This window comes from Delphinapterus leucas, chromosome 3, assembly GCF_059928025.1.
Source record: "Delphinapterus leucas isolate spDelLeu-1000000601 "Yukka" chromosome 3, BTC_Dleu_Yukka2, whole genome shotgun sequence".
NCBI lineage: Eukaryota > Metazoa > Chordata > Mammalia > Artiodactyla > Monodontidae > Delphinapterus > Delphinapterus leucas.
Window position 1 is genome coordinate 126,773,030 of NC_143131.1, and position 19,842 is coordinate 126,792,871.

The following is a 19,842-nucleotide window of genomic DNA, read 5'->3' on the forward strand; positions in this document are numbered from 1 at the left end:
CTACCTCCTAAAAGAATTAGAAAAAGAAGGACAAACAAAACCTTAAGTCAGCAGAAGGAAGGACATAATAAAGCTCAGAGAGGAAATAAATAAAATAGAGATTTAAAAGATAGAAAAATAGTCAATAAAACCAAGAGCTGGTTCTTTGAAAGGGTAAACAAAATTGACAAACCTGTAGTTAGGCTCACCAAGAAGAAAAGAGAACCCAAATCAACAAAATAAGAAAGGAGAAATCTCAATACCACAAAAGTGCAAAAAATCATAAAATAATACTATAATATGAACAATTATATGCCAACAAATTTGACAACCTAGAAGAAATGGACAACATTCTAGAAACATACAGTCCACCAAAACTGAATCAAGAAATAGATAATTTGAACAAACTGATCACTAGAAGTGAAATAGAATCTGTAATAAAATTTAAAAAAAACAAAAACTCCCTACAAACAAAAGTCTAGAAACAGATGGCTTCACAGGAAAATTCTACCAAACATACAAAGAACTTATACCAATCCTTCTCAAATCCTTCCGAAAGACTGAAGAGGAGGGAACACTCCCAAAGACATCCTATGAAGCCACCATCACCCTGATATCAAAACCAGACAAAGATATCACCAAAAAAGAAAATTACAGGCCAATATCTTTGATGAATACAGATGCAAAAATTCTCAACAAAATATTAGCAAACTGACTCCAACAACACATAAAAAAGATCATACACCACAACCAAGCAGGGTTTCATCCCAAGTTCACAAGGATGGTTCAACCACTGTGATACACCACATTAACAGAAGAAAAAACAAAAACTACATGATCATCTCAATAGATCCAGAGAAAGCATTTGATAAAATTCAGCATCCATTCATGATAAAAACTCTTAGCAAAGTGGGTACAGAGGGAACATATCTCAACATAATAAAAGCCGTTTATGACAAACCCACAGCAAACATAATATACTCAATGGTGAAAAGCTAAATTCTGGATCAAGATAAGGATGCCGACTCGCACCACTTCTATTCAACCCAATATTGGAAGTCCTAGCAACAGCAATCAGACAAGAAAAAGAAATAAAATATATCCGAATTGGAAGGTAAAATTGTCACTATATGCAGATGATATGATACTATATATAGAAAACCCTAAAGACTCCACACAAAAACTACTAGAACTGATAAATGAATTCAGCAAAGTATCAGGATACAAGATTAACACTCAGAAATGGACTGCATTTCTTTACACTAACAATGAAATATCAGTAAGGTAATGTAAAAAAAAAAAAAACCCGTAGCTTTTAAAATCACACCAAAGAAAGTACCTAGGAATAAACCTGACCAAGGAGATGAAAGACTTATACACTGAGAACTACAAAACATTAATAAAGGAAATTAAAGATGACTCAAAGAAATGGAAAGACATGCCATGCTCTTGGATTAGAAGAATTAGTATTGTTAAAATGGCAATACTGTCCAAAGCAATCTACAGATTTAATGTGATCTGTATCAAATTACTCATGACATTTTTCACAGAACTATAACAACCCTAAAATTTATATGGAACCATATAAGACCCATAATTGTGAAAGCAATCCTGAGGGAAGAAAAAAAGCAGGAGGCATAACCTTCCCAGACTTTAGACAATACTACAAAGTTCCTATAATCGAAACAGTGTGGTATTGGTACAAAAACAGACATACGGATCAATGGAACAGACTAGAGAGCCCAGAAATAAACCCACACACCTATGGTCAATTAATCTTCGACAAAGGAGGCAAGAATATAAAATGGGAAAAAGTCTCTTCAGCAGGTGGTGCTAGGAAAGTTGGACAGCTGCATGTAAATCAATGAAGTTAGAACACAGCCTCAAACCATGCACAAAAATAAACTCAAAATGGCTTAAAGACTTAAAACATAAGACATGACACCATAAAATTCCTAGAAGAGAGCACAGGGAAAACATTCTCCGACATAAATCATACCAATGTTTTCTTAGGTCTGTCTCCCAAGGTAATAGAAACAGAAACAAAAATAAACAAATGGGACCTAATCAAACTTACAAGCTTTTGCACAGCAAAGGAAACCAGAAACAAAACAAAAAGACAAGCTATGGAATGGTAGAAAATATTTGCAAATGATGTGGCTGACAAGGGCTTAATCTCCAAAATATACAAACAGCTCACACAACTCAACAAAAACAAAATAACCGAATCAAGAAGTGGGCAGAAAGGGCTTCCCTGGTGGAGCAGTGGTTAAGAATCCGCCTGCCAACGCAGGGGACATGGGTTCGAGCCCTGGTCCGGGAAGATCCCACATGCAGTGGAGCAACTAAGCCCATGTGCTGAAACTACTGAGCCTGCCTGCGCTCTAGAGCCAGCAAGCCACAACTACTGAGCCCGCATGCCACAACTACTGAAGCCTGCGTGCCTAGAGCCTGTGCTCGGCAACGAGAAGCCACCGCAGTGAGAAGCCTGCACACCACAACGAAGAGTAGCCCCCGCTCGCCGCAACTAGAGAAAGCCCACGCGCAGCAATGAAGAGTCAACCCAGCCAAAAATTAATTTTTTTAAAGTGAGCAGAAGACCTAAATAGACATTTTTCCAAAGAAGACATACATATGGCCAATAGGCACATGAAAAGATGCTCAACATCACTATTAGAGAAATGCAAATCAAAACTACAATGAGGTACCACCTCACACTGATCAGAACGGCCATCATTAAAAAGTCTACAAATAACAGGGCTTCCCTGGTGGCGCAGTGGTTGAAAGTCCGCCTGCCGATGCAGGGGACACGGGTTCGTGCCCCGGTCTGGGAAGATTCCACATGCCACGGAGTGGCTGGGCCCGTGAGCCATGGCCGCTGAGCCTGCGCATCCGGAGCCTGTGCTCCGCAACGGGAGAGGCCACAACAGTGAGAGGCCCGCGAACCACAAAAAAAAAAAAAAAAAAAGAAAAGAAAAAGAAAAAAGTCTACAAATAACAAATGCTGAAGAGGATGTGGAGAAAAGGGAAACCTCCTACACTGTTGGTGGGAATGTAAATTGGTATAGCCACTATGGAAAACAGTATGGAGGTTCCTCAGACAACTAAAAATAGAATTACCATATGATCCAGCAATCCCACTCCTGGGAATATACCCAGACAAAAATATAATTCAAAAAGATACATGCACCCCTATGTTCATAGCAGCACTGTTCACAACAGCCAAAACATGGAAACAACCTAAATGTCCACTGACAGATGAATGGATAAAGATGTGGTACATATATACAATGGAATACTACTCAGCCATAAAAAAGAATGAATAATACCATTTACAGCAACATGGAGGCAACCAGAGATTATCATACTAAGTGAAATAAGTCAAAAAGAGAAAGACAAATACCACATGATATCACTTACATATGGAATCTAAAATATGGTACAAATGAATGTATGTACAAAACAGAAACAGACTCACAGACATAGAGAACAGACTTGTGGTTGCCAAGGGGGAGGAAGGTAGGGGAGGGATGGACTGGGAGTTTGGGGTTAGTAGATGCAAACTATTACATACAGAATGGATTAACAACAAGGTCCTACTGTATAGCACAGGGAACTATATCCAATATCCTGGGATAAACCATATAACTGAGTCACTCTGCTATGTAGCAGAAATTAACACTGTAAACCAACTATACTTCAATTAAAAAAAAGCAGATCAGGATTGCTTGGGGATGGGAGTGGGGAATAGAGAGGATTACTTTACAAAGGGGGAGGAGGAACTTTGGGGGTTGATGATTTCACGGGTGCATTCATATATCAAAATTCATCAAATAGTACATTTTAAATATGTGCTGCTTATTATATGTTAATTATACTTCAATAAAGTTGTAAAATATATTTTAAAAGATAAAACACTGTTAAAGGAAACTGAAGATGATTCAAAGAGATGGAAAGATATCCCATGCTCTTGGATAGGAAGAATTAATATTGTTAAAATGGCAATACTACCTAAAGCAAACTACAGGTTTAATGTGATCCCTATCAAATTACCCATAACATTTTTCACGGAACCATAACAAATAATCCCAAAATTTATATGGAACCATAAAAGACCCAGAATTGCCAAAGCAATCCTGAGGGAAAAAAAATAAACAAGTAGGAGGCATAACCCTCCCAGACTTCAGACAATACTACAAAGCTCCCGTAATCAAAACAGTGTGGTATTGGTACAAAAACAGACATACAGATCAACAGAACAGACTAGAGAGCCCAGAAATAAACCTACACACCTACAGTCAACTCATCTTTGACAAAGGAGGCAAGAATATAAAATGGGAAAAAGTCTCTTCATCAAGTGGTGTTGGGAAAGCTGGACAGCCTCATGTAAATCAATGAAATCAGAACACGTCTTCAAGCCATATACAAAAATAAACTCAAAATGGTTTAAAGACTTAAATATAAGACATGACATCATAAAATTCCTAGAAGAGAACACAGGCAATACATTCTCTGACATAAATCGTAGAATATTTTCTTAGATCAATCACCCAAAGGAAAAGAAATAAAAGCAAAAATAAACAAATGGGACCTAATCAAGCTTAAAAGCTTTCCACAAAACAAAAAGACAACCTTATGGAATGGGAGAAAATATTTGCAAATGATGCAACCAACAAGGGGTTAATTTCCAAAATATACAAACAGCTCATACAATTCAATATAAAAAAAACAAACAACTCAATCAAAAGACAGGCAGAAGACCTAAATAGACATTTCTCCAAAGAAGACATAAAGACAGCCAACAGGCACATGAAAGGATGCTCAACATTGCTAATTATTAGAAAAATGCAAATAAAAACCACAATGAGGTATCAACTTACACAAGTCAGGATGGCTATCATCAAAAAGTCTGCAAATAGGACTTCCCTGGCAGTTCAGTGGTTGGGACTCTGAACTTCCACTGCAGGGGACGCAGGCTCAGTCCCTGGTCGGGGAGCTAGGATCCTGCATACCACATGGTGTGGCCAAAATAAATGAATAAATTTAAAAAAAAATTTTTTTAATGTCTGTAAATAATAAATGTTGGACAGGATGTGGAAAAAAGGGAACCCTCCTTCGCTGTTGGTGGGAATGTAAATTGGTGCAGTCACTATGGAGAACAAACAGTATGAAGGTTCCTTAAAAAACTAAAAGTAGAAAATAAAATTAAAAATAGAGCTACCATATGATCCAGCAATCCCACTTCTGGGCATACATGCAAAAAACACAAAACCTTAACTCCTAATTCGAAAAGATACATGCACCCCAATGTTCACTGCAGCATTATTAACAATAGTCAAGACATGGAAACAACTTAAATGTCGATCAACAGATGAATGGATAAAGAAGATGTGGTATATATATACAATGGAGTATTACTCAGTTATAAAAAAGAATGAAATATTGCCCATTTGCAGCAACATGGATGGACCTAGAGAATATCACAGTAAGTGAAGTCAGACAGAGAAAGCAAATATTATATGATATCACTTATATATGGAATATAGAAAATAATACAAATGAATCTGTTTACAAATCAGAAACAGATTCACAGACATAAAAAACAAGCTTATGGTTACCAAAACAGGAAGGGAGTCGGGGGGAAGGATAAATTAGGAGTTTGGGATTAACAGACACACACTATTCTATACAAAATAGATAAGCAACAAAGATTTACTGTATGACACAGGGAACAATATTCAATATCTTGTAATAACCTATAATGAAAAATAATCTGAATAAAAAATAATACATATATATGTAACTGAATCACTTTGCTGTATACCCAAAACTAACACAAAATTGTAAACCAACTACACTTCAATTTTAAAATAATAGTAATAATAACCGTTCCTCATTATTAAGTACCGACAATGTGCCAAGTTCTGTGCTGAGAATTTTCCACCCATCATCTCGTTTAAGCCTCTGTAACAACCCAAGAGGTAGCCATTCTTCTTACCTGCGTCTCAGAGGAGGAAGCAGCTTTGAAGAGGGCATATAATTCCTGTGGTGGAGCCAGGAGCCAATTCCCTCCTCACTGACTGAAGAAACCAGTTTAACCACTCTTATCGGTCAGGATGCTTTCAGCTACAAGTAAAGAGTGCCTCTTAAAAGTGGCTTAGGGGCTTCCCTGGTGGCGCAGTGGTTGAGAGTGTGCCTGCCGATGCAGGGGACACAGGTTCATGCCCCGGTCCGGGAGGATCCCACATGCCGCGGAGCGGCTGGGCCCGTGGGCCATGGCCGCTGAGCCTGTGCATCCGGAGCCTGTGCTCCGCAACGGGAGAGGCCACAACAGTGAGAGGCCCTCGTACCGCAAAAAAAAAAAAAAAAAGTGGCTTAGGGCTTCCCTGGTGGCGCAGTGGTTGAGAGTCCGCCTGCCGATGCAGGGGACACGGGTTCGTGACCCGGTCCGGGAAGATCCCACATGCCGCGGAGCGTCTGGGCCCGTGAGCCATGGCCGCTGAGCCTGCGCGTCCGGAGCCTGTGCTCCGCAACGGGAGAGGCCACGCCAGTGAGAGGCCCGTGTAACGCAAAAAAAAAAAAAAAAAAGTGGCTTAAACGAGGAGAACACATATCATCTTCCACAACCAGAGAGAGGTCCAAGGTGCAGGGCTAGTCGATTCAGCAGCTCAGTGATTCAGCAGCTCAGTGATGCTGTCGGGAGCCCAGATTCTTGGCACCTCTTTATTCCATCCTTGCCCAGGCTCTTTGCATTGCTCCACTCCACCATTCTCAGGTGTGACTCCTCAGGTTTACAAGAGCCTGCTGTGGCTCTAGGCATCATGTCCTCACACAATCACATCAAAAACCAGGAAAGAAATTTCCCTTTGAGTGTCTCTTTTAAGCAGAAAAACCTTCCCAGAAGTCCTCAGTAGGCTTCTCTGCAGGTTCTGCTGGCAGAACTGCGGAAGAGGCTCATGCCCTTGCTACAAAAACAGATGGGAAATTGAGTAATTGGCATTTTCAGCCTCGATAGTTGGAGGCAGGTGCCCCATTGGCAAAGAAGAGAAATGGGGCAGACAGGGAATGGCCACTGGGTAAGTGAATCAGAGTCTCGGCCACAGCCACTGTCTCTCCCCTCAAAGAATCACAAGCACATTGCCAAAAGTCCTATGAAGTTCTTTGTTTAATTTAATGTTGCAAATTTTGACATAACTGTTTAAGAAACATTACACTTACTTTATTTCATCCATTCTAAGATATATACTTTTTTCACATTTTGACATCTCTGATGATGAGATGTGGCTTAAAGGGAGCTCCTTTTCTGACCTTTCATTCTATGATTCTTCTAAGTATCATCCCCACCACAGCCCCTTGAAACAGGTGGCTCAAATTTGCAAAAGTAGACTCAAGAATGTTCCCTTGCTCCCTGGCTACACAGAGGCCCAGCAAATATTTACTTATTGAGCATCTGCTGTGAAGCAGGAGCACGGAGGATACAACTGTGTGTGCAAGGCAGGTGTGAGCTCTCATGTAGCTCTGGTCTAAAAGAGGAAACAGATTGTAAATAAGTAAACAGAAAAAGAGATGGCTCACAAAGTTAACTGCCACAGAGACACAAATAGGGCACCAAAAAAGAGGAGCAGAAAGAAACTCACTTCATGCCCGTACTGAAGGATGACAACAAAGTACCAAGGGAAAAGTGGGGATGGGAGCATTCTGGGCACAGAGAACAGCGTATGCAAAGGCACTGAGATGAGTAAAAGCTTGATGTACCTGAGGAACTAAAATACATTGGGGCAAAGCAAAGGAAGGGGAGAGTGACATCACAAGAGGTGGGAAGGCAGGCAGAGACCAGAACATGCAGAGGGAATGGGAGGACACCTCTCATTAATGCAGGCTTCGTGGAGACTGTGTGGCTTGCACTATGGTTGTTAACCTACCAGAAGCAGGGAGAATTGCTCTAAGTCTAGCCACTCAAAGTGTGGTCCCCAACCAGCAGCACTGGAGTCACCAGGGAGCTTGTGAGGAATGTAGAATCTCAGGCCCCCTCTCAACCTACTCAATCCGAACGCTTTTTTTTTCTTTTTTTTTTTTGCGGTACGCGGGCCTCTCACTGTTGTGGCCTCTGCCGTTGTGGAGCACAGGCTCCGGACGCGCAGGCTCAGCGGCTATGGCTCACGGGCCCAGCAGCTCCGCGGCATGTGGGATGTTCCCAGACCGGGCCACGAACCCGTGTCCCCTGCATCGGCAGGCGGACTCTCAACCACTGCGCCACCAGGGAAGACCCGAACCCATATTTTAATAAGACTCTCAGGTGATTCACACACACAGTGAAGTTTGAGAATTGCTGCTATAAACCATCTTTCTTTTTTTGGACAGACATAACAACATTTTGTGTCTGACTTTCTGAAGTTCTAGAAGGGACCCCTTTACCTGTGCACATGACCTCTCTGGACACTGGAGCACAACCTTATGTTAATAAAGCAGAACACTACCTGGGGGGCCACAGGAATCACAGAAGGTTAGAGCTTAAAGCCAATACAATGGTTGCATTTTGCAGCCACAGAACAGGCCCACTGAGCACTTGAGCAGATGAGGACAAGCAGCCAGTTCTCCTGTATCCAGAGCTGCTCGTCCGCACCAGGCACGTGGTGTGGAAGCAGGGGGTCTGGCTGTGGATGGCGTCAGCAGCTGCAGCTGGCCGCTGAACAGAGCCAAATGTGGAGTAGAAGGGCTTGGAATTTAAGGGTAACAAAGCACGGCGAGAATTCAGAGATTACGAATTGAGTTTGCAGAGTTATGCCAATTCTGTTAATGCCCCATGTGTAATTAAATTTTAAATACTTCATTCCACATCAGACTTCAAGTTGCCAAAACTCTTGATCTCACAGTGATAAATACCTGCTTTTACATACAGAGCTGTGGGCCACTGCCAAGCTATTCAGAAGCCCTAGAGCAAGACTCTAAATAAATAAAACCCAGAAGCCATGACGACAAGGGCTGGCGTCTCACTATCACCCAAGCGTCCACTTGCCTCTTCACCTGGCCTCCAATGTGATTGGCACAGGGGCATGGGCAGAGACACCAAAGGCCTGCAGTCGCCCCCACGGCTAGTCCTCAGGGCAAATAAGGGCCAAGAGTATAGATAAATCAGGTCAAAAAAGTAAGGTGGGCATCTATGCCCATAACCAAAAGGGTTTCCTCCTCGGGGGTAAACTATCCTAGTGTTTCCCAAATTTCAGTCACTCAAACACCACCTCCACAAGTTTCATCAGATTATTTATTTACTTAATGATATTTATGTGATATTTTTCTTTCAATTGACTTGTTCCTAACTCTTCTGTTTATCAATATCAAATAAGGACCAATTTTATGCTGTTAATGCAAATTCAAATAAATTCATAACTCTTCAAGTATGTTGGCCTGAGTCACATCTACACTTACCTTACATATTCAGCACTAGTCTGAATTCCACACTTTGGGAAATATTGTTCCCTCTGACAGAAGTGGGAGGGAAGTAAGGATGAGTATTCCCTCACTTTCTTCATGAGGACTGGTCTTCAGGAAGTTAAAGGAAAACAAACTGAAGATGCTTCAGGGAAAAGAAAACACAAGTACTTTGACAATCAGGCAGGATCTGGTTAGCCCCAGCCACCCCAGGGAGCCAAAACTCTCATATTCCACCAGGGACTTCCTGTTTGCTAAGGTTTTCATTGGATACCATCCCTCCCACTGCTGGTCTGGGTTGTAAACACTTTGCCTATGTGGGCGCTACCCTGAGCTGTGGCAGAAACATGGCAGCACCATGGCTAGACTCAGCCTCTCTGAGTAAAAATCTCAGCCTCACCATTTACTAGAGAGGGTTATGGGCTAAACTGTGTCCCCCCGCCAAATTCATCTGTTGAAGCCCTAACCCCCATTTCCTCAGAATGTGGCTGTATTTGAGACAGGGCCCTTAAAGAGGTGATAAGTTAAAATGAGGCTGTGAGGATGAGCCCTATTCCAATTTGACTGATATCCTTATAAGAAGAGGAGAGTAGGACACAGGGAGAGACGCCAGGGATGTAGGTGCACAGAGGAAAGACCAGGTGATGAGGCAGCAGGAAGGCTACCATCTGCAAGCCAAAGACAGAAGCCACAGGGGAAACCAACTCTGCTAACACCTGGCTTGTGGACTTCCAGTCTCTAGAACCAGGAGAAAATAAATTTCCATTGTTTAAACCACCCAGTCTGTGGTACTAATATGTTTTGGGGGGTTTTTGTTTTATTTTGTTTTGTTTTTGGCTGCATTGGGTCTTCGTTGCTGTGTGCAGGCTTTCTCTAGTTGTGGCGAGTGGGGGCTACCCTTCATTGTGGTGCACAGGCTTCTCATTGCAGTGGCTTCTCTTGTTGCAGAGCACGGGCTCTAGGCGCGCGGGCTTCAGTAGTTGTGGCTTGCGAGCTCTAGAGCGCAGGCTCAGCAGTTGTGGCACACAGGCTCTAGAGCGCAGGCTCAGTAGTTGTGGTGCAAGGGCGTAGATGCTCCGTGGCATGTGGTATCTTCCCGGACCAGGAATCGAACCCATGCCCCCTGCATTGGCAGGCAGATTCTTAACCACTGCACCACCAGGGAAGTCCAGTCTGTGGTATTTTGTTACAACAACCCTAGCAAACTAATACACCACATGAAATTAGACTTGCAAAACAGGAATAACAGCACTTATTTCATTAGCTGGTAAGGACTGAATGATGTGCTTCAGGCACAGCACCTGGCTGCAGGGGAGGTGTGTTTGCTCAGCATCTCCCCCATTCTTAGATCAGGTGCTTCACCCAATCAGTGCCCCCTCTGGGCCGGTGCTGGAACTACAGGATGAGAGGCAAGCCTTTCTCACCTTAATTTCCACCAGTAAAGGTGTGCAGGCCTGGAGCCTTGTGGCCTTCTTTGCTACAGATTGAGACACCACCTGAAGACTAAACAGAGGAGGGTGGAGTCAGGAGGTGGAAAGAAAGTAACAACCACTCTGTTTGTGTTCCTGCATCTAAGCTTATCTTAAATCCAACTTCACCCTTCAAATCCCCAGTTACCTTCTGAGCTAATAAACTGCCTTTTTGGTTTTAGCTGGTTTGAGTTGTGATTATGTCACTTGCCACTAATGGAGCTGTGACAAACACAGTGGCCCCCAGGGTGAATTAATATTGTCAGCTTTGCTCTCTGTGTGAGGGAGATCACGCGATCCCAGTTTTAGTAGTGCAGGCATCTGCCCCCGCCAAAGTGACCGACGGGCCATGGGACTCGCTAGGGAAGCCTAGTGAGCACGTGTGAAGGGGTCAAAATGTGCCTCGGTCAGTCATGGAAAGTGCTTGTAGGGCCTGGACCAAAAGCCTTTTTTGCTCCCAAAGCTCTCTTGTAGATAAAGAATTCATTGTCATACAAAAGAAATGGGACTGCCTAGCACACAGGGTCTTGCCCACCTGGATCAGGAGAAACTGTCAATTTGTCCTTCTGACAAAATAACAGCACTATTTAATTTTTTAAAATATACCTACAAAATGCCACCCCTTCTCAGACTCTGTGGGTAACAGGAGCTAGAAGCTCCATAGTCCTCGTATCTAAGGGTATCAGATGTTCCTACAGGGAAGGAGGAAGCTGGCAGAATCTATCACATTTCCAATGGTCTGGTTTACACAAAACTCCCTGCAGGGGGCAGCCTGGACGTGTGGCTGAGATTTCAGTGTTCCTTAGTATTTCCATAAGCATCTGACAATGTCTCCAGAGGAAACCCACTTGATTACAATAACTTGCATTTTTACACTAAGCACTTTACAGATCTCACTTAATCCTCTGGGTACGACTTTCATCCTCATTTTACAGATGAGGAAATTGAGCCCTTGATAAGTAATTCATTCATGGCTGAGCCTTTGATAAGTAATTCATTCAAGGTTTCACAGCTGTATGTGGCAGAACCTGACATCAAGTCTAGCGCCCTGGGCACCACTCCTGGTTCTGTCTCTAAGATCTTGTGTGATTTCAGGCAAGCTTTCTTCCCCTCTCTTGGCCTCAGTTTCCTCATCGGACAAACGAAGCAATCAGACTGGCTTATCTCTCAGGCTCCTCTCAGCTCTAAAGTTTTTCTAGTTCCAGGTTTAAGAAATTCGCTTTGGACTCTGCACCCTGGCATCAGCCTGCAGCCTAGAGATGAACAGGGAGCATGCAGCACAGCCTTTCAAAAGAGAGTTAGTCCCTTGGGGGCTTCCCTGGTGGCACAGTGGTTGGGAGTCTGCCTGCCGATGCAAGGGACACGGGTTCGTGCCCCGGTCCGGGAAGATCCCACATGCCGCGGAGCGGCTGGGCCCATGAACCATGGCCGCTGGGCCTGCGTGTCTGGAGCCTGTGCTCCGCAACAGGAGAGGCCACAACAGTGAGAGGCCCGCGTGCCGTGAAAAAAAAAAAAAAAAAAGACAAAAGAGAGTTAGTCCCTGCTGCAGTGTTAAGGGTTGGGTATCACCTTGGCCCCCAGGTAGAGGCACCCAGCTGGACAGACTCTCTAGAAGTCTTCATGGACCCACAGTTTTTCTCAGGGTTCCAAAGGCATAGGCTGTATGCCAGCTTAAGCCCACAGGGGTATTTTAGTTGACCCTTGCAATGTTTTAAACCAGTTGAACTTAGTTACCAACATTTTAAAATCAGAAGCTGAAATCTGGACTCCCGGGTTCTTCTGAAAAGTCTTAAGATCTGGCCACTCCAGGCCCATGTTCCCCCTGGCCACACTTCCCTGAGTTGCTGGCTCCTGGCCTTTCAGCTGGAACAAGAGTGCTCTGCTTTGCCAGGTGGTCAGCTCACACACAGACCTCCCCTGACTGGTCCTGTGGGCACTTCGGCCTGTGAGCCTCACTTAAGGGGCCAAGAGTGCTCTTTTCTTGAGGAAGGACCTGAGGGGAAGGGATGTGCAGCATTGGGGCACAAGAATAAAAGCTCCTTTTCCTCCAGACACAACAGTGCTCCGGGCTCTGTGACAGTTGAAGGTGAACCTGTGGCCTGGGTGCAGGTAGGAGCCAGGTGCCTTGGAACCGAAACCTGAAGGTACAACAAAAGGAGAGGTTTTCATCCAGCCATGAAACTCTCCTTCTCCCAGCAGCCGCCACTCAGATCTCTATCTGCTTTCCGGGGCCCAGGGTGGACCAGCAGGCATGTGTCATTTCCCTGGATAGGGGCTATAATGGGGACATTGTGCTGAGTGGAAAAAGAGAGGTTTTCATACAGCGACCAGCATTGGGCAGACACTCGAGCAAGGGGCTCTGGGGCTCACCCTGCACAAAGGAGTTTGGGAGCAGGGCCCTGAGCCAAGAAGAAGCCCCATGGGTTGGGCTGCATGTCCGCAGTGGCAGGCAGTGGGGCTGGGAAACACAGAGGCATTGCTCCCAGAACACATCATTGCAATCTCATTTTCCTCTGCAAATAGATAAGCAAATAAACAATCCCAGAGGATAAAGGAGACCACTCCAAAAATACCTGCATTAATAGAAACCTCGTTGAGTCCTTGAGCATTTATTCACTGACTCACCCCACAATACTTGCTACCACTTACTAGGTTCCGGGCACTGTGCTAGGCCCTAGAGACCTTGCAACAAGTAAGACACAGCACCCACCCTCATAGTACTTGCAATCTGGGGGGCCATGAAGAGGTAAGGAGAGGCCTAAGTAGGAAATTATACATTGATGGCCCAATGGAAGAACTGAGAGTGACACAGTAACAGAGTCAGTTCAAGAACCCAGGTCTGAGTCCCCAATCGATGGTTTTTCTTACTCTTCCCAGGGTCTCCTGAGATCACTGCTTGTCTGCTCTGAGGAATGGTGGGTTGGAGCTTAGTGAGGAAGGCACTCCAAATACTATAGTAAGGAATCTGAACTCTACATTGAGGGCAAAGGAGAGCCATCAAGTATTTTTAAGGGGGATCTGATTGGAACCATGGAACGGTCACTGTAGCAGCCACGATGGAAGCAGACCTGGAGGCAAAGTGACAGGTTAGAAGGCTAAAGTATGCTTCTCTCACTAGGACAAAGAACATTTAGTCTCCAAATTTTTCTTTCCCAGGGCTTCCCAGTTGCACCTGATAAGCTAAGAATGAGACTAGGGAGTATCATTTGTTTTCACAAGACTAGGAGCATGTGGGAGCTGAAAGCTTTTTTCCTGGAATTGTTCACTGGGACCAAATTTGATATCTTTTTACAGAGCTGGAGCTCTCCGCACAGACTTCTTTAGACAAGTACCAGGCAAACCTAGAAAACTTAGTACAACAATAAGAAAAGGGAAGATATGAGGCAGATCCTAAAAATCCTTTCCAGAGAATTGCATTCATACAGGGAAGTGGAAAAGGGAGGAGGAACCAGGCATTGGCATACACAACTTCCATCCCCATTCTCATTCCAGCACTTCCCACCTGATACCCTACAATCTAGCCAGACCAAACTTCTTTACAGACACATCCTGCAGTTTTCTATCTCTATGTCTTTGCTCTCACTGTTTTCGCTGCCTGTAATGTTATCTTCTCATTGCAGGCTCACCTAAGTGTCTGTCATCCATTACTGTCTCCATGATCAGTAAGATATTCTTGCTTTGTCTGAATGAATTCCAAGAACACTTTATCTCTCCTCTGGCACTTTTCACATAATAATTTTTAATTAAATTATTTTGTACATATTTATCTCCTCTACTAGATTGTAGGTTCCTTAAGGATGGAGATCATTTCTACTTAGCATTAGTTCTCCCAACAGAAATTGGCACAGAATGCAACAGACGTTCCTAAGTGGACTGATGAAAAGTGGGGATAGTTTTTATGGTGACTATAGGCCTAAGTAAAGGAAAAGTACAGAAAAAAAATGTATAGTTATTCCTTGTCCCAAACCCACAGCCTCCTCATCCACCTCACCCAGTTTCCTAACAGCAACCAAGCTGTAGTCAATTTAGTCAACAGTGCCACCTAGTGGGCATTATGGGTAATTATTAAACCAGAACCACTACACCTTCAGAGTGACTTCTTTTTGTTAATCCTTAGGAAAACTGTGCACAGACTGTGTTCTCCCATTTTTACATCTTTCCTAGACCACAGCTCAGTTAATTCCACTCCAAAAATTCTTCCATAGGTGCATATAAATTCCCTTTAGCTTTTTTGATTTTTCTGTTCCAATTCTCTTCTAAACATCCAGAGTCTGAAAGTTTCTTAAAGTTTCCAAAAGTTCTAAGCCTCCATCTGTTCTTGCAACAGTTACGTTTTACATATTTTTAAAATTTACTTCAAGTGAAATATTATGCTTTTTAAAGTATAAATGGGCTAGCCTGGAAACTTGACTACAATTTATAGCCTTGTTTCCAAGCGTTTCAGAATTCAAACAGTGAACTTTTAGAAGTTAACCCACTTGTAAATCGTTGGTTGTCTGCTTTAGAATTTAAACTGACCTTTTCAAATTGGAAAAGTGGGCAGGAACAAAGAGGAATTGGCAAACAATAACGGCTCACAGCTATTTAAGGATTACAAAGTGGGTTTGTACCATCATTTCATCTGCCCTCCTAACAGCCTTATGAGGTCAGTATGAGGTTTCCCACAGCACAGATGAGCAAGCAAACCTCAAAGGCTTAAAGTTGTACACTTAGTAATTAGAAGAGCAAGAGATCACACACAAGTGTTCAGACTCCAATCCCGCTGTTTTTTCACTACACCATATTTCCTCTGTGCTCATACACAGATATACTAAACAAACTACTGATGCAATCTGGCGAAGCCAGGGCTAATTTCAACTTGCCCATCAAAGCAATGGAGGAAATAGTCCCAGGCCAGGAAAACGCAGGATGCTTTTTCCCAAGTCCTCCCTTGTGCCTTTGCACAAGATGGTCCCAATGCCAGAATGTTCTAAGTAAAGGAGTGGCCTAGCCAAAACTTCAAACTGTGACCTAGCCTATCTTGGGGAGGAGGAGTGTCTAGAAGGAGAACTAGGCCTGGACTTCACTTTATGAAGGGTCTTAAATTTAGACATTTCATATTGTCTATAAACGGTTTGGACCTACTTTCACAGAGACACACTAATAGGATGAAAGATGTTGACATTCTTCATACAACTTTAAACCTAAATCCCATTCCTGACCACACTGGCCATAGCAATATTTTTTCTACATCCTGTAATTATTTTGGGAAGAGCACACTTAACATTGCACTGCATTTGTATGCTAAAAAAGTGTTCATTTCCACAATTTTTATCACTCCGTGTTGGCATTCTTCACGTTTTAGTGCACAGGGAACCTCGAAAGTTGGATGTGTCCGAAGCCATTGCCCACCTTTAAGCAATCCTCTCTTTCTCTCCTTTTCCTAGGTGGTTTTATTTTTTAAAGATCTTTATTACTTCACTCCTCTTTTACACCATTATTGACACGGTACCAGCATAGAGTTTGGTCCACTGTCTCGCACTAGAAGGTGCCCAGGAAAGACCTGTTTAATGGAGAAGATAAACCAAAAGCCAGGAAATGGGTGGCAGCGGCAGGCAAACAGAGTTTGATTCCACTGTTGAAAAACAGGTTCTAACAGTCTGTACAATCTGAAAATGGACCGGGCTGGGAAGTGCAGTAGTAAGCCCCTCGTCACTAGCGTAATGCAAGCAGAGCTGAACAACGCCTTGGTCTGGACGGGGGTGGGAAGCACGGGCGCGGGTACGAAAGAAAGCGTGTGAACTGGCATGTGGGTCCTCTAGCCCCTCACGGAGGGGCATGAGGACTTGTGAAAGGCAGGGCGTGGCGCGAAGCGTGTGCAGGACAAGGGACACCGCGGCCCAGGGGGCGAGGCGGGCTCCGGGTCTATTCCAGGAGCAGCGTGCAGGGGCAGGCGAGGGCGGGCGGAGGCGCTGGGCGAGCATCCTGTCGGGGGAGGGGACGCGCGGAGGGCGCTCCAGCGGGCGGGACTGGAGAGCGCCGCACGCCCGCAGCCGCCGGCCCTGCCGGAGGCTCCGCGCCCTGCTCCGCGCGATCGATCGCTGGCGCCATGGACCGAGGCCGCGGTAAGAAGAAAAGTGGTGCCCACACTTGTTGCTTGGTGGGGAGGGGAGAACCGAACGATCTAGAGGCCAGGGAGGACAAGGGAGAGACGGGCGGTGGGGCCGGGGTGAGAAGCGTGGGCGCGTGGGCGCGTGGAGCGGGTAGGGGGGGGTCGAAAGCCGGGCGCTGTGGGTACAGGTGCCTCCTGGGCCAGGGCAGCTAGGGGTCTGTTAGGGACTCGTGTGTTAGGGACTCGTCCCGGAGCTGAGTCGCCTCCTGTTTGTGAAACCAACGTTTTCATACACTTGGAGTCTTAACTTCACAAAAGAATGCCCCACAGGATTCCTGAGGACGGCGAGCTCCTCTGACCCTATCCCACCTCCCCCCAACCCCCACCGAAAGTAAAATAGGGCTAACGAGTCACACTCTTGAAAACCACCGGACATGCGAAGCCCCTACTGTTCGAACGCTGAGAAGCCCCAGGAGACGAAGTGTGCAGCTACCCAGGGTATCGGGAGGAGGAGCTGCAGGAGTGTGTGTGGGTGGCACATGGGTGTCCGAGCCCTGGCTCTGTTCCTGACAAGCTGCGTGACCTTAACCTACCCTTCTTCTCTCTGGGCTAGTGACGAGGTTAGACCACATGGTCTCTGAGACCCTTTTTTGCTTGGACTCTTTTTCAGGAGACGAGAGTATTTGATAAAGTTTCACAGACATGGTGGGGGCTTGTTGAAACTGCAATTGACAGGAGCAAAGAGAGGGCATTTATGGGGGGCATTCATTGGGGCCTGTGCTTAAGTAAAGGCCTAGACACCTCAATGGGCTCATGTCTGTGAAAAAGGTGGCCTGCTTGAACATGGGGGCAGTGTCAAAGGCTGACCACCAGAACACCAGTGTCATAACTTCCCACCTCTGGAATCCAAGGAGATCACAGGTGTGAATGCACTTGGTAAACTGGCGAGTGCTGTGCCAACATGAGAAGCATTATTATTCTTGTTACTATTATTAATGGAAAATTCCTCCCCTTCCCTACAATAATCTTACACCCTTCCTCCATCTGCCTGTTTGCTGTGCTAAGGCCTCCAAGGGGAAAAAAAGGAGTGGCCAGGGGTGTGGAAGCAATTAGGAAGGGCAGTGGGGGCAGGGATGAGAAGAAGAGCAGGTGTCGGGGTAACCTCTCTGCACCCCTCTTACGGGTAAAGCCAGAGTTCAGAGGGCTACAGGGGACCCCAGACTTCCAGGTCAAGGTGCTGGGGACAACTTCCCCACCCACACCATCTCCAACACACAAAATGCTGCATCCACCCTCTATTAGGAGCTGGAAGCGCAGGCAAAAAATGGAGGGGGCTTCCGTTTGGCTCTTTGGAGACCGAGGCTGTGATTTGTAAAGCAGTTCTCACCTGTTAACTGACTCCTGGACAAGTCTGCAAAGAGCAGATGCACTCACCAGGGAGGAAAAAGAAAAGAGAGAAGAGGCACCTCTAATATCCCTCAGTCCCCCATCCCCATTTCCCACATTGTACATTTAAAGCAAAGAGCACTGCCCTTCACCCCATCACACCCCAAAAGTTGCCAAATACCACCCTGTCCCCAGTACAAAATCCCCATAACTAGCCTACCTGGAGCTGTGGAAAACAGACCACCCAGAGCTTTGACGGACCACGAGTGATAATAATTCACTCCGTTTAAAATGCTTAATAACTGATGCCTCACTCGAGAAGGCTGCTTCCAGACCACTCTTCCTAGGAAGCCAGACTTCCCGGGAATCTATTAGTACTCAGAATGCTCTAGGGCTCTGACCTTCTCCCCTGCTACGGGCTTTCCTAGCCTACTTTCCTTCTCCTTCATAGCCCTTGTCACGATGTGCCATTACTCTAAGAGTTAGTTATCCGACTGTGTGTTTAGTGTCGGCCTACCCTGCCAGAATGTAAGCTTCCGGAAGGTTGGGAGTGGATCTGAGTGGTCACCCTGCTGACACCAATGCCTGGCACACAGTAGGAGCTCACTAACAGTGGTTCAGGTAGTTCATTAGTAATATGAAATACACTTTATAGTGTATCCCAAGTTGATTAATTGTAATGCTGATTTTTAAAAATACATACCACAAAATCCTCACATCAGAACAATTCTTTGTGACTTGCAAAGGCCTGCGCAAATGCGAGTGAAGTGGATGAGGCACACAGGACCAGGTCATGTGTCTAGATCCTCAGCTGTCAACCCTGAGAAACTACTGCAAACACTGTACAAATTAAAACTATATATGAACTAGAATGCAAAATCTGTGTGGGTTTTTAAGATAAAATGTGAGAGACTTCACAAATCATTCCAGTGGAAATCCCTTCTTGTGCCCATATCCCCAGGAGGGTGTGAGCACTCTCTTCTTTTGCCAGGGAAATTTTAAGAAGCACAGGTCTCATTTCAGCCCCATACCGACCACGTGGGGAGTGAGACTGTCATGCCCAGGGAAGGAAACCACACTTCACTATTAATAACAGTAACAACTGAAATCATCAAGGTCTTATCATGAGCCAGGCAACATGCTCAGCTTTTTACATGGCTTCTCTTGGAAAAAGCGATGGGATGAGGCTATGACTAGATACTATCATTAATCCCTACCTCACAGGAAAGCAGGCTTGGCAGTGTATTAGTCAGCTAGGGCTGCCATAACAAAATACCACAGACTGGGTGGCTCAAACAACAAATTATATCCTTACAGTTCAGGAAGCTAGAAGTCCAAGATCAAGGTGCCATCTGGGTTGATTTCTGGTGAAGCCTCTCTTCCAGGCTTGTATATCGCTGCCTTCTCACTGTGTCCTCACATGGCCTCTTCCCTGTGCACAGAGAGAGAGAAAAAGAGAGATCTCTGGTGTCTCTTCCTCTTCTTGGA

General features: G+C 44.9%; 1 protein-coding gene and 1 long non-coding RNA gene across 18 annotated transcripts in view; one reads left to right on the top strand and one right to left on the bottom strand.

Moving 5' to 3' along the window:
* LOC111183073 (uncharacterized) overlaps nt 1-19,842 on the bottom strand; it is a 77,246-nt gene that overhangs the window by 41,210 nt on the left and 16,194 nt on the right. For 4 of the 5 annotated variants that reach the window (XR_016392810.1, XR_016392811.1, XR_016392809.1 and 1 more), the window contains one exon: nt 1-19,786. This exon is cut by the window's left edge and continues 41,210 nt beyond it. This is a non-coding gene — a long non-coding RNA (uncharacterized LOC111183073). The remainder of the gene's footprint in view (nt 19,787-19,842) is intronic. The other variant, XR_016392813.1, reaches the window with a different exon arrangement.
* AFAP1L1 (actin filament associated protein 1 like 1) overlaps nt 16,809-19,842 on the top strand; it is a 72,730-nt gene continuing 69,696 nt past the window's right edge. For 5 of the 13 annotated variants that reach the window (XM_089909495.1, XM_089909488.1, XM_089909490.1 and 2 more), the window contains exon 1: nt 16,809-16,981. Coding sequence is in view for 12 of the 13 variants with exons in the window: in XM_089909488.1 (XP_089765614.1) it covers nt 16,966-16,981 (16 nt within the window). In the remaining variant the exon portion in view is untranslated. The remainder of the gene's footprint in view (nt 16,982-19,842) is intronic. The other 8 variants (XM_089909491.1, XM_089909492.1, XM_089909493.1 and 5 more) reach the window with 3 other exon arrangements.